The following is a 13,640-nucleotide window of genomic DNA, read 5'->3' as shown; positions in this document are numbered from 1 at the left end:
AAAACAATTAAAAATAGGCCTAAGAGAATGCACAGCAACAAATTCCATTTTCAGAACAGCATGTCATGATGTCATTGAAATAGTTCAGACAGGACTCTGAATCCTACAGGAGTAAATTGCAGCAAAGTGCCTCAAATTATATACTTTCCCTGTTGCAGTGATGCTTTCAAGGGCTCACTACAGCTCACCACAGGGGTGTCTCAGCTAGGTCACCTAAATGCTGTAGATCATCTTATATTCTAATTCTGATTGAGCCAAAGTGGTAGCAGCCACACATTATAGGGGGGTATCAGCAGACCTGAGGTTTGCAGAAGTGCAACAAATATTTAGGTGTGCCACCTATCTCCAGGTGGTGTGCCACGCTTTTCGCCTACAGTGAAAAATCACCATGTGTAGCCTATGATAGCTGCCAGCTAACCTCTAGGTAGATTGGACCTTGTTGGAAGCGTCACTCTACACTCAGAAAGTGAGACAGGTAAGGGATGGCTGTAGCTCAGTGGCATGGCACATGTGTTGTGTGTGAAGCATCCAAGGTCCAGTCACCGGCATCTACAAGGAGAGCTCCTATCTGAAACCCTGGAGAATGGCTGCCAGCACTGGATATGATTCTTAGATAGCCAAACCAAAGGTATAAGGCAGTTTCTTATACCCCTGTGCTAAGGCAACATGAAGTTTGTATTGGCAGAGCAACATACAAGAATGTAAAATAGGAGCCGGCAATGGGTTGTTGTCATGTCAAATCTGGGCCCCTTTTAAATGCTAGCAAGTCCCTGTTCAGTCAAGGCTGCCCCACTTTTTTTGCTTGCCAGAAACAGCTACTTTGGGGCATTGCTTCACAGTATTAAATGAGATGACCTCTAGAAGCATGGTGTATGGATTGGCCCTCCATGAAAAGCCTTAAGTAGAGCATAACAAATGTGATGCTCTCATTTGATAGGGATGATCGGGTATTCTGCCTGTGTTGTGAAAAGCTACCTTGCATTCTGCCTTAAAGGATCATGTCTTGTGCAAACTCCTCTAAGGCAGCAGGACATACCAGTAGACTGAAGCATATGCACATCAAGAAGGCGGGAAGGTGCAACATAATTAGCCGCCTCCATCTGCCTTGATGCATTTTTGCAAAGGGTGCAGACTTGTTGTCTTTACAAGGACAATAGGTAAAGTGTTTTGTTTCATTTACATTGCCATTGCTAATGAAGCTGAAAAAGGCAGTTTCAGAATATGAATAAAATGAAAGTGTGTGTGTGTGTGTGTGTGTGTGTGTGTGCGCGCGTGCACACACACACACACAAGTTATTCAGGCGGATACCAAACACAGTCTCAGTAGGGGAAAGCCTACAATTGTGTTAAAGCTGGAACATAATCAAACAATTTATAGTAGCAAGCAGCAAGGTACAGAGTGACAAAATGCAGCAATTTCTCTTGGTGGCATGGAGAGCAACAGCAAGTAGGTAATAATATGGAAAGAGTTGTGTGATATAGGCCACAATCTAAAGAACCATGCAGCACACTTTTCTGGAAGCTATGAAACTCAAGGGAACTCCAGAGGCAGCTTTTAATGCAGTGCAAGGACCAGCGAAAGGGAGGAGAGGAAATAAGAAAGCACCTAAGACGGTATGAGAGGGCGGCAGAGACTAGTGGGTAGGAAGTGGCTGCAATGCTGAGCAGCAACTGCGGCAAAGAAGGGGCTAGATCAGGGTGCTGCAACACGAGGTCCACATGCGGCCCTCCATGTCTTTTTTGGTGGCCCTTGGAAACATTTGGCGCCCCTAGCCTTCTTGCTGTCTTCCCAAAGCCAGGAAAGTGAGGCACTGGGCTTTGAGAAGGAGGCATGAGGGCTTTGACAGGGTCCCAGAGTCCTTCCACCTCCTTCTCACTTTTGAGAAAGCCTGCCTCCTCCTTACCCATCTTTTGGGGGCATCAAATTTTGGCCTTGCTCCCCATCCTCCGTACAGCCCACAGGTTCTGTGTCAAAGTACTCTTGCGGCCCACTTGGTATGAAAAGTTGGGCCACTCTGGTCTAGATCTTCACGTATCTAAATTTCCCTGTAGCCCATAACATATTTCCCCCCCACTGCCCATCTTTTCAAAAGAGCTAAAAAGCTATGTGACCTACACTTCTGAAGCCTTAAGCTTAAATACTAGTTCACAGACCAGGAAGTGGGGGTGGAATGTCTCTCTGCAAGCTATGTGCATTTGAAATTTTTAGAAAGTACTTCAGCTTTGAAGAATTCAAGGTGGTTTTGTAGGATCCCAACTATACAAGCTTATGCTTCTTCTTCCTGTGGCACAGATATAGCTTAACCCCATTTCTACTGAAGAAGACAAGAGGTAATTTAACAAGGCAAAAGTACAATCTTCTGAAGTCCTTGAAACTGCTATCTCCTCATAATTCATACAGGGGATTGTATAAAGCTAACAGAGACATAGTCATAAGACCTAATTTATAAGAACTAGTGTTTAATATCCTAAACTATTCCACTGAAAGGATTTCATCATATTTTCTTGCAGACCTCCTAAGATAACAACATATTCTGTGGGCACTTTCGGCTAGCTTGGAAGAACAGCTAATCTACATGTTCCTCGTGCATATTAGTTATTATATTATTATATTCAACTCTAAAATATATATTTAAAAAAACCTGGTTTGATGTTTTATTCTATTTAATAAAAAAGACAATTAGGTATTTGTTTGTTTCCATGTTTCTCTTAAATGTTCACTTTCAAGACAAATGCCTTTAGGTTTTGAGCACATGCTTTTATTGGGTTTGGAGATCTGGCTCATGTAATAATTCAAGAAATGAAATGCAAGGTATGAAGTGGGCAGTCATGTACATAAGGCATCACAGCAATTAATGTGGTCATCACTAGAGGTAATACAGCCTTGATCATGGGAATGGCTGTAGACAAGCCTTCACCATCCTGGTGCCTCCAGATGTTTTGAACTATAACTCCCAACAGCCCCAACCAGAACAGTCTGGCTGGCTGGGGCTGATGGTCGAGGATAGATACCAGATTGGCAAAAAGCTTCTGTAGACCAATAGAGGCTGATCACCCAAAAAGGGGACACAGATGTACATAAAATGTGCACACACTAGTTTATATGCACCGATGCAAATTTAGAAATGTTAGTTATAATTTAGATAGAAATACAATGCATCTCACCATAATTAGGTAAACGGTGACCAGGTGACATATGTTCCTGCTTAGTCTACTATCAAGGTGCTGCTAACTCTTGATGGGCAACCTCCAAGCCTCTGCTCTCCCTTCTTGTGCTTCTTTATCAAACAGAGGGCTGCTCTCTGTAAAATAGGGCACAGGGCCACCCTAGACAAACAACAACTGCCTGGCATTTATCCATGTGAGTTATATGTGCCCAAGGACAATGAGGCTGCTGACATAAATCAAGAGAATATTACATGAATTTGCATTAAGGAGTTGCTTTGAAGAAGGGAGCCAATCAGAATGCGACTGCTGAGACTACAGATCTGATTGCCCTAATGCCATGGTGCAGTACAGGAGGTCAGTTTATCTTGCCACCATCTGTGGCAGCAGACAGATGCTCAGTAACCCAGGAGCTGTAGATCTTGTGCTTGTCCAAAGAGCAAAAACAACCCAGGAAACCTATGTATTGTCACTGTGTCTTCAGTAGCAAGGAGGCAGAAGCAGCAGTCAGTTAACTGTAGTTAGAAGAGCCAGTTCAAATACTTGGCAGGGGTTTGCTGTATAACTGGTCTTTTTGCCTTCAAAGGCTTGTGGTCTTGTCAACACTATAACAAGAGAGACTGCTTTTTTGCAAACCACTAATTGCATGTTTTATATTTTTTGGAGTGATACGTTTTCTAAGGTAAATGTAAACAACAAATGTTAGCGTTAATTGATGGAATATTATCAAAAGGTAGGATTATTATTTAGTTATTTGCCACATTTGTATCACCACTTCTTCATCCAAGGACATATGGTACATACAGTTAAGACTTAATCACTGAACAGGGATTTTTATGTGGTTTTCTCACATCTACACCAAACCATTCTTCCTATATACATAAAAATGTAATGCTGTCATTGTGCAACCCCCACCGGAAAATTTGTAGTGCCACATCACAATCCTGAATTTCCATGGTGGGGTGGGGTGAGGAAGATAGAGAGATACATAGGAAAATGGCAGTTTTAAGCAACAGCAGAGGGTTGAACAAAGCAGAGCTGGAGAAAACAGAGGCGAAAGCTGGTGATTTTAAGCAACAGCAGAAGTTTGGGTAGAGTACATCATTTAGGGAATTTGGGAAGGCTTTGTTGTGTTAGCTTTTTGATGTTTGCATCTCCTTGTTAAACTGGTTTGTTTTCTTGAAAAATAACCCCTCACTGTCATTATATCCCTGCATTATTCAAACCTCTGCCATTGTTTGAAATCAGTATCCTTCCACCCCCACTTTACGTAAACCTCTACCATTATTTGAGTACAGTTAGAAGGGGGACGATGACACAAAAAGGAAATAAACTGGCTGTTTTAAACTTCTCCTTCTTCTATTACTCAACTTTCTCATGTGAGAGAGATATAGAATGTGGAGCTCTTAAGTATCCCATAACAACTTCTGAGAATGTAGTTCACTCCTGCTACCATTTGTGGCTTTCAACATAAAGTTCCAGATTCTGTGTAGCAACTTAGAGAGGTTTTATTAACAAGCGAGCACCCTCATATATACAACACCCATCAACTGAACTTAACCTTCTCCAACTGAACAACCTAGCTGACAGCCTTGCTCTTAAGATTCCATTGATCTTAAATATACAGAAACATATATCAGCAAGGAGTGGTGGGAGCCAAGAGGGGATGCATAGAAAGGAGGAGGCATGGAAAAGTGGAGTGGTCTGTGTGCGCAGGAGAGTTGAAAAAAAGAGGAGGTAGAAAAGGGGGTGAAGTTGATAAAGGGGTATATGTGTGCAAAGGGGGAGAGGATAGCCAGGACATGGAAATGAGGGTGATATGTGTTCAAGGGAGAGTTAAGAAAATTAAGGAGGAGAGTGGAGGAAAAAAGAGGTTGAAGGTAAAAATGAGGGTGCAGAGGGTTGCAAGAAAGGAGGGATTAGGAGGCATGGGTTGAAAATGAAAGCAGGGGCACGAAAGGGTCTGAAGAATGGGGGTGTGGCTTCATAATTGGGTGGATGTGAAAAAGGCGCTTAGCAGCTGCAATGCATGGGAAGAGAAATGCAAGAGGTTGCCATGGGGGTCCTATAAGAAGATAATATTTTGAACATGGCCTTAACTCTGTTTTGAGTGGGAAGAGCAGGGTTATATCCCCCTTTCAAAAATCCCCAATAAGTATTATTGTTCTGTGAAAAACTGAATCAAAGTACAAAACCCACAAACTGGAATCTCAAATAAGAATGCGGTTATAGTAATTCACCCTCCACCTGTATTGGGCACTATAGATTGGATTTACAGACAACTTTGGAGACATGCTAGTTCCAAGCTTAAATATCTTCATGTGCATGAACCAATAAATCATGCAGGAGAAATATAAGTACAGACCTGGTTTCACACCTGCATTTTGAACTGTCATATCCACCAAATTTAATCAGAAAGGTATGGCAATATCTGACCTCCATCAAAGCAGCACAAAGCTTTGCTGAATTGTGTCCATACATGGGAATTTAGCATTAAACACATGAGATTGCACAAAATGCAAGGCTGAGCTGGTATCAGAATATATTAGCTAGGCAGTAAACAAAATTGTTAAAATTAAATCTTGCTAGTAATTAATGAAGACAGATTTTGGCACAGAATGCCTTACTCTGTCCTCCATCCATATAATATACTTTCTCAGCAATTCGTATCTATGGACTGAGAGATGATATAGACTAGGGGTTGGGAACCTTTTGCAAAATCATTTTTAAGCTAGAACAAAACTGGGTTGTAAATTTGCTTTGAATTCATTTTGGGGGTGGGGAGGAAATCCAGCAGCACTTAAACAAGACAGGGCATTAAATCTCAAAATACCGTACCTTTTCAGAAGTGATATAGTGAGCATTTTGTCACTGATAGCTGATACATTTTGTTGGACATGCCAATTATCTGAATAGATCAGATGTGCACACCCCTTTTATATGCACACACTTACTTCCTGCTGGTAGAATGATGGGAATATTCACACACATACAATGGGAGAAGGAGAGGGAGTTTCCAACAGTATGGGATCACACACTATAGGAGAAGGCTCATCTCTCTCTCTCTCTCTCTCTCTCTCTCTCTCTCTCTCTCTCTCTCTCTCTCTCTCTCTGTGTGTGTGTGTTGCTCTGTATAGGGGGCTATTATAGAAGGTGTTATTTCAGATACGAATGCTAATTCATGAATTGTATTTAAGACCTCACACAAACAATCTATCTGAGTGAGCAGTAAAAGATGGGAGGAGGAAACTCACCCAGTTTTCAGCTTTTTGCCATGCTTTGCACAGCTGCTGCTGCTGCAGTAGTAGTAGTTGCTTGAGTTACTTCCCCACTGCACTACTACTTGAATGCATGACTAAGTGTAACATAATAACCCACCCTATGACGTGAGGTGCAGGAATAATGGAATACTATGCCAGCCTAAAGAGGCACAGTTTTATGATACCCATAGCTGTAAAGTCAAAACTTTTGAGGTCTATTTGCTTTCCCCTTCTTGAGAACAATAAGAACATCTAACTGAAGTCAGTGGTAGAATACTCATTGATTTTGATGGATTGTTTAGAAAATGGCTAAAACGAGTAGCAGCTGTTTTTAAAGTATCACACATACATATATTCAACATCAATCTGGCCCAGATGCAGTTAAAGGCAAAATGCTGATATTAGCTCTTCAGTATCAACCCACAATCCTAAACATTTGAAATGGATCATCCACTGCAACACAGCCCCCTTGCAACACATTTGCACTAACAATATTGGAGTGACACAGTGCTAGATATGCCCTTCTAATTATACATTTGCTGGGGCAGCAGGTTTTAGAGATCAGACCATGCTCTCTCTCTCTCTCCAACTAATCAATTTACCAGCAACTGGAAATATTAACGAGGCCAGAGATCCCTCATAGAATTTAGAACAGGAAGACCATAGAGTACAGGATCCATGCACCAAACACATGTGCATATCTTAAAACGCTAATTTGCCTTAACCAAGAAAGCCAATGTACTCATACTGCAATTTTCATTTGCTGCCTGCACAAATGGCTAGCCATGATCCACATATTAGTTATACTTCCACATGATTGAATATCATCTTGATCCATAAGACAGTACAAAGGTAAATGGATTGAAGCTAATAGGTAACATGACCTGAAACCAATAGAGGAAAGTAAGCCACGTTGCTTTGAATGGAACTGCTGTGTACTGGGTTTAGGATCAGATTGAAAGGATCATGGAATAACCTCATGTATTTCAACTAGGCTGAATCATGCCTGGCAGTCATGTCACAATATCAATACACAAATATAGGCAGAAAAGCAGTCACACTGTAAAGAAGTGAGCAATGCATATGCAGAACACAACCATTATCACCAGCTAAATCAGAGTTTTTATAGCACTCACATGGCATATAGGTCTGTTCAAATCTTCAAGAATAATACCTTAAGGCTGAAATCTTTTGTGCTATTTACTTGGGGACTAAGTTCTACTAAACTCAATGGAGCTTAGTTCTGGGTAATAAAAATAAAATTCTGCTATAACTATTTTCATACCTCCCATTGAAAGTCAGTATGCTATCAAAAATGACAAAAATACAATCCCATCACAACACCAAAATCAGCCAGAATCTGTGTTTTCGATGTATCACGTCTTTGACCTTTTTTAGCTCTGAAATTTACACAAGTTTGCTACACAAAATGCTAATTATTGAGAAGGAAGGTTATCAAAAGGATCAGGGAGGATTCTTTGGCAACATAGGCAACATGTTGAATAATTTATTTGGCTCTTATCTGCAATTTAAAAATAAAATCTTAATTTTAAATCTTTTTTTTTGGACAAAAAGAGAAAGCACATGTATTCAGCTACACAAAAACAGAATGCAATTATAATATAAATGTAGTTTATTCATACCTTATTATGTGTCTGCGTTTGTCCAACCAGTATAAGAATATTTGATGAGATAATAGACAGGCAGAAATTAATTAGAATTATTGACCTCTCAGATCTGATGTATCTGTCCAAAGAAAGACACACAACAAAAGACTATCTAAATACATTGCATACCAATACTGTAATTTTTTTAAAAAATAAAACCCCCATTAATTCTGACATTTTTTAGTTTTAAATAGAACTTCTGAAGAATAAAATGCCTTCTGTCAGAGGTCTGAAGATAACTTTTTAAATCATTATTTTTTTATTATTAATAGCAGCATTGCATAAGGAAAAAAACAAGTACTCCATAGTGCTCATAGCCCTTGATGCTTAGGATTTTGAAATTAGCAGCTCACACCACCTAGTTCTAGAGCAATATAGCTGCTTATGACTGGTTGCAACCCCCTGGGAAATGATTTACAGAAGCCCTACTAAAATTAATGCTTTTGCTCAACTGCCACTCATTTCAATAAGACACCCACTGCTTATTGTGTCATAGGAATATTTGAGCATATAAATTTAATCCACTCATTAATTATGATACTGGGTTATACTTACAAAATAGCTTGCGTATAGAAGCTAGAATACAGATAATTTATGCTACTGCCAAATAATGCATTAAGTTGACAGTTAGTTCCACATGCACACCACTGCCAATAGTTGCTTTGCCAGTAATTTAGGAAACTTTTTTAGTGTGTGAAAGTTCAAATTTTGTATATATTACGTACAATTTTGCATGCTGTTTGATAAGCAGAATCATTCAGAGCAAAATATTATAGTTCGAAGTCAAGTATCTACAAAAAAGTAGCCATCTTTCAATTATTGGCTCTGCGGCACAAGATGCCTCCCCCTGTTCTTTGTTGAACCCCTCTCTCAACTGCAGAAAAAACAGGGAAACAGCCTTGCATAATGAAGAATATTAGTTTTGCATTGAGAAAACTTTTTTTTGAAGGGCTCATGGACATTAGTCCACTTCAGTCAATTATGAAAGCATTATGAGTACTAGTCAACTTAAGTTTTACTTAGAGTAGACCCGCTGAAATTAATGAACCTAACTTAGTCATGTTTCTAGTTACAGGTAGGTAGCCGTGTTGGTCTGAGTCGAAGCAAAATAAAAAAATTCCTTCAGTAGCACCTTAAAGACCAACTAAGTTTATATTTTGGTATGAGCTTTCGTCGTGTGCATGCACACTTCTTCAGATCATGCGGCTCAATGTGGTGCCTTCCATAGTTCTAGTTACAGGTAGGTAGCCGTGTTGGTCTGAGTCTGAAGAAGTGTGCATGCACACGAAAGCTCATACCAAAATATAAACTTAGTTGGTCTTTAAGGTGCTACTGAAGGAATTTTTTTATTTAGTCATGTTTGTTAATTTCAGTGGGTTTACTCTGAGTAAATATTAGCTGAATACTAAGATACCATGAGATCTAATCACTAGATACCATGTGATCTAGTTTTATTGTTGTGCTAGGGAACTGATCATCATATGATCAACACAAGTCCATTCCATTCCTAACAAAAATTAGAGCTAAGTAAGCAAACTTATAAAGTCTTTTTTTAAAGCCTTAGGAATAATTTCACAGGAATAGGAAACCAAATAATTTGTTGCCCAAAACCCTGATACTTTCATCTGTCCTTGCCAGGGAAAAAAAAAGTTGCCCTGAGAGATTCCTGTGTTAAATTATCGGTGTGATGTACAACCCAGTTGTGCTGAAAATAATTAAGCACATCTATATGGACTGTGATAGCAATCCAAATTATTCTACTCAACTGGGTTGTGGATGAGCTAGAAATATGCTAGGGTTTCTAGTGGTTTGCTTTGCATAAAGTTGAGGATGTTCTACTGGCAGATATGTTCTCCAAAGCAATTTTATCTGCCCACTGATACTCCTCCTGGATTCTAATCAAAGTGTTGTGAGAGCCTGAGCATACTTTTGTTCATAAATAAATAATAGTGTGAGAGAGCCATTCCACGCTTTAATGTTACATCTCTCTTTCAGGTTCATATAAGACACCTGGGGTATGCCTGAGTGCATGTGCCCTGTAATTGTGAAGTAAGGCAGACAGATGCAAAAGAGGACAGGACTCCCACACCTGCAACAGATGTGCAGGAGATGAAATTTCAGCTATTGTAGCTTGCCAGGCAAGTTAAGCTGTTGCAATGTCCTCTTCTACAGAACTATTAAAGGTGGGGATGCCTTGTCCTATTTTGCATCTGGTCACCCTACTGTAAAGCCTTTATGGCTAGGAAGTAAAACATGATCATACCATACATGCCTGTTTGTCCCTATATTCAGAATTCATTTTTAAAAAGTTAAAAGAAGAAGAAAATATTGGTTTGTGTGGGAAAAAAATTCCTGCCACCTATTGGGATTCTGTCCTTAGAACAAAGTGGACTCCTCAGATATATGTCCTTCCCTGTACAGTACTAAAGAAAACTCACTGCAGGTAAGAATCCCACGTGCTACCCAAGGATTCAAATAATTCAGGCTTTGCTCCATTTTTTCATTGTTGCTATCTGTGCATTACTAGTTTTAGGAAAGACTGGGGTGCGAAACATTTCCACTCATTTTGGAAACAAACAACCTCAGTTGGGTGTAACATTCATGGTTATAGACACTACCAAGTTTAACATTTAGAGCAGGCATCCCCAAACTGCGGCCCTCCAGATGTTTTGGCCTACAACTCCCATGATCCCCAGCTAACAGGACCAGTGGTCGGGGAAGATGGGAATTGTAGTCCAAAACATCTGGAGGGCCGAAGTTTGGGGATGCCTGATTTAGAGACTGATACTAACCCTAGGCTTCCTTAGTTTTAGACTCCATCAAGTGCTAGAAAAGTAATCCCACAATGCACTGGGCCAGCTCTGCCAAATAATTAGGTGTGAGGACAGTGATGTATTACCCTTCAAGTTTCCTGACCATGATGCTGCTGGGCACATGTGTTCATTTAGATCAGAGCTTTCCAAACTGTGTGTCGCGACACATTAGTGTGTCAACTGCAGTGTGCAAGTGTGTCGTGCAAACACTCCCAGTGCTCCTCCCGGGGCTAGAAAGGGGTTATTTTAACCTCCAGTTTGCTACTGTGTCACAGAATGATACATTTCTTTAAAAGTGTGTCACAGGCATTAAAAGTTTGGAAGGCTCTGTTTTAGACAAATGTGTAACTAAATGTGGATTTAATCATCTATTTGTTTCATCGGTGTCATGTAGCAATAAATAGTACCAATAAACCATCAGTTAGTAGTACAATGTTCTTTTAAAACTATTTTAAAAATAATGATTTCAAGAAGTGTCCTGTAATCATAATTCACTGTCATTTTACAACTCACAGACAGATCCCCCCCACTGTAAACTGCAGCAGCTTCAGTTGGAATTTCTCCATGGCTTTCATTTGTGAATGTGATCTATGGGCAGCTCACACAGTCAATCCTCAAGATGATCCACGAGGATGCGTTTGCATAAGAGCTGTGATAAGGAATGTGTGACCATCCAGATTTTGTTGGATGACAATCTCTGGCCGTTGGTTGTGCTGAGACCTGGATGGGAATTGGAATCCAACATCTGGAGGGCCACAGATTTCCCCATCTCTCACACAGAGCATGTCTTGGATCTCATCATATAGAGCTGGGCATGTGGAAATCACTATAGGAAATCTCAGTTTGTGTGGGACCTTCACTGTGCTAATGTTCAACTGGGGACACTCAAGGAACATTGTGTTAAGGCAAAATCGAATGTGTGAAGTTGCCTCAGGTCAGAAGTTACTGAGGAACCTTTGAGACCAAAAGTCTGAGTGATAAAGCAAGCAAAAGCAGCATTTGTTTGTGTCATAAGGCCAGGATCCTGGAGTAGATATCATCTAACTTCTCATTTTAAAGAGAAATCACTGATTAGAAGTGTGATTACAATGAAGGGCTATCACTTCAACCCAGAGCTCCTTTCCTCTCATTTATTTACAATTTATTTATTTGATTTATATACTGCCCTTTATCAAAAGATCCCAGGGTGATTACAATGTTTAAAGCATATTTTATAGAGCATAATAATAAAAGCACAATACAAAGCATAATAATAGGCAGCATAACAAAACAATCTTAATAACAACCCTCCCCCCCTTTAATGGCTTTAATGGCTGAAGGCCTGGGCAAAAAGGAATGTTTTCCCCTGGCACCTAAATACATGTAAAGATGGCACCAGCCAAGCCTCTTTGGGGAGAGCATTCCACAGATGGGGAGCTACTACAGAAAAGGCCTGTTCTCGTGTTGCCACCCTCCAAACCTCTTGAGAAGGGCCTCAAATGACAAGTACTGGGTCTGTTCATATGGGGAGAGCCAGTCCTTAAGGTATCCCATATGTGGGATTCTCAACTGAAATGACAGATCCACACACTCTTCTCCAGTGAATTGAAAGGGGAAACCCTTGACGCTGGTGGAGCTCTGAATGTGGCTCCTCAGTGTTGAGAAGTAATGGGGATAATAATAGCAGATGTCATTAATGCTGAATAGGAAGAGAAAATAGGGCATTTGATCACCACCAGGCCAAGCTTGAACAGAAACCGTGTCAACCTAATCAGACTTATTAATACGTTACAACTCTTCTGCAGGAGCGATCTTATTTTTCCTAGATTATCAGAAACCTTTTTTCAATGACCCCTCAGTTCTGAATAATTGCACATTTCTCTAAACCCACACGAGTCAATTACATACCTCCATAGTGCTGCATAGACAACTGCTAGGGTGATCAAAGCCAGGCATGAAAGGCCGCTGCCTACTATAAGGGTTACTGAGGGAGCACCAGATGATTCCATGATCTGTGGGTCATAACAAACATCTATCAGATAAAACCATGTTCCAGTAACTAAAGCACAAAACCAAAACAGGAGAGATGGATGTCTGATGCAGTGATTAGCCACATCATCTAAATAGCATTGCCAACAAGTAACCACTTCTCTCTACTTCAGCCTCTGTCCTAGCTCCTAAAGTATATGAGGCCTGGGTATCTACAGAATACCAAGACAGTAACCCAACTGGTCTTTGATGATCTCCTCAGTAGTCTATTTTATCTCATGAAAATAAATACATAGAATTTTTTTAGAGAGAGTAGGGAAAGCCAACAGTCCAATGAGCACCCATAGCATTAACTGACATTAAAAAGCTCTCTAGGTTTTGCTTTGAGAAAAAACAAACCTAAACAAGTAAAAATGGCTTTCCTACTTGAAAGGCAGAAGTATTTGGATAGCAATGTTCTAAACAAATTATGCGATTTATTCTGACAGATGTAATGCCAACTATTTCCTTATCCAAAATACAAGATCAAACTTTCTAACTCTACAGTAACTTTGCCTTAAAGCCAGCATTCATTTTCTTTGTGTCTCTTAGCAGCTAAGAGAGTACCAATTTAAGAAAAAAAGAACAAAACGTATGCATCATTTGTAAGTTCTGGACCTCTGAAACAATAGCACTTCTAATGTTTAATATTTATAGGAGCTGAAGTATAAATGACCTTGAGGCAGAAAAAAACCTTCTTTTTTTGAGCTATGAAATTACCCCCAACA

The 13,640-nt window shown here is 40.0% G+C and overlaps 1 protein-coding gene across 1 annotated transcript in view; it reads right to left on the bottom strand.

Moving 5' to 3' along the window:
• The window catches only part of ADGRB3 (adhesion G protein-coupled receptor B3), a 432,921-nt gene that overhangs the window by 98,693 nt on the left and 320,588 nt on the right, over positions 1-13,640 (bottom strand). Inside the window, exons 18-19 of the mRNA XM_035109688.2 lie at positions 12,793-12,896; positions 8,069-8,171 (exon numbers count right to left, since the gene is read on the bottom strand). Of these exons, the coding sequence (XP_034965579.1) occupies positions 8,069-8,171; positions 12,793-12,896 (207 nt within the window). The remainder of the gene's footprint in view (positions 1-8,068; positions 8,172-12,792; positions 12,897-13,640) is intronic.

The sequence above is a fragment of the Zootoca vivipara genome, chromosome 3 (genome assembly GCF_963506605.1).
Source record: "Zootoca vivipara chromosome 3, rZooViv1.1, whole genome shotgun sequence".
In the NCBI taxonomy this organism is placed as follows: Eukaryota; Metazoa; Chordata; class Lepidosauria; order Squamata; family Lacertidae; genus Zootoca; species Zootoca vivipara.
The sequence above is the reverse complement of the archived record's forward strand: the minus strand, read 5'-3'. Positions and strand labels throughout refer to the sequence as shown.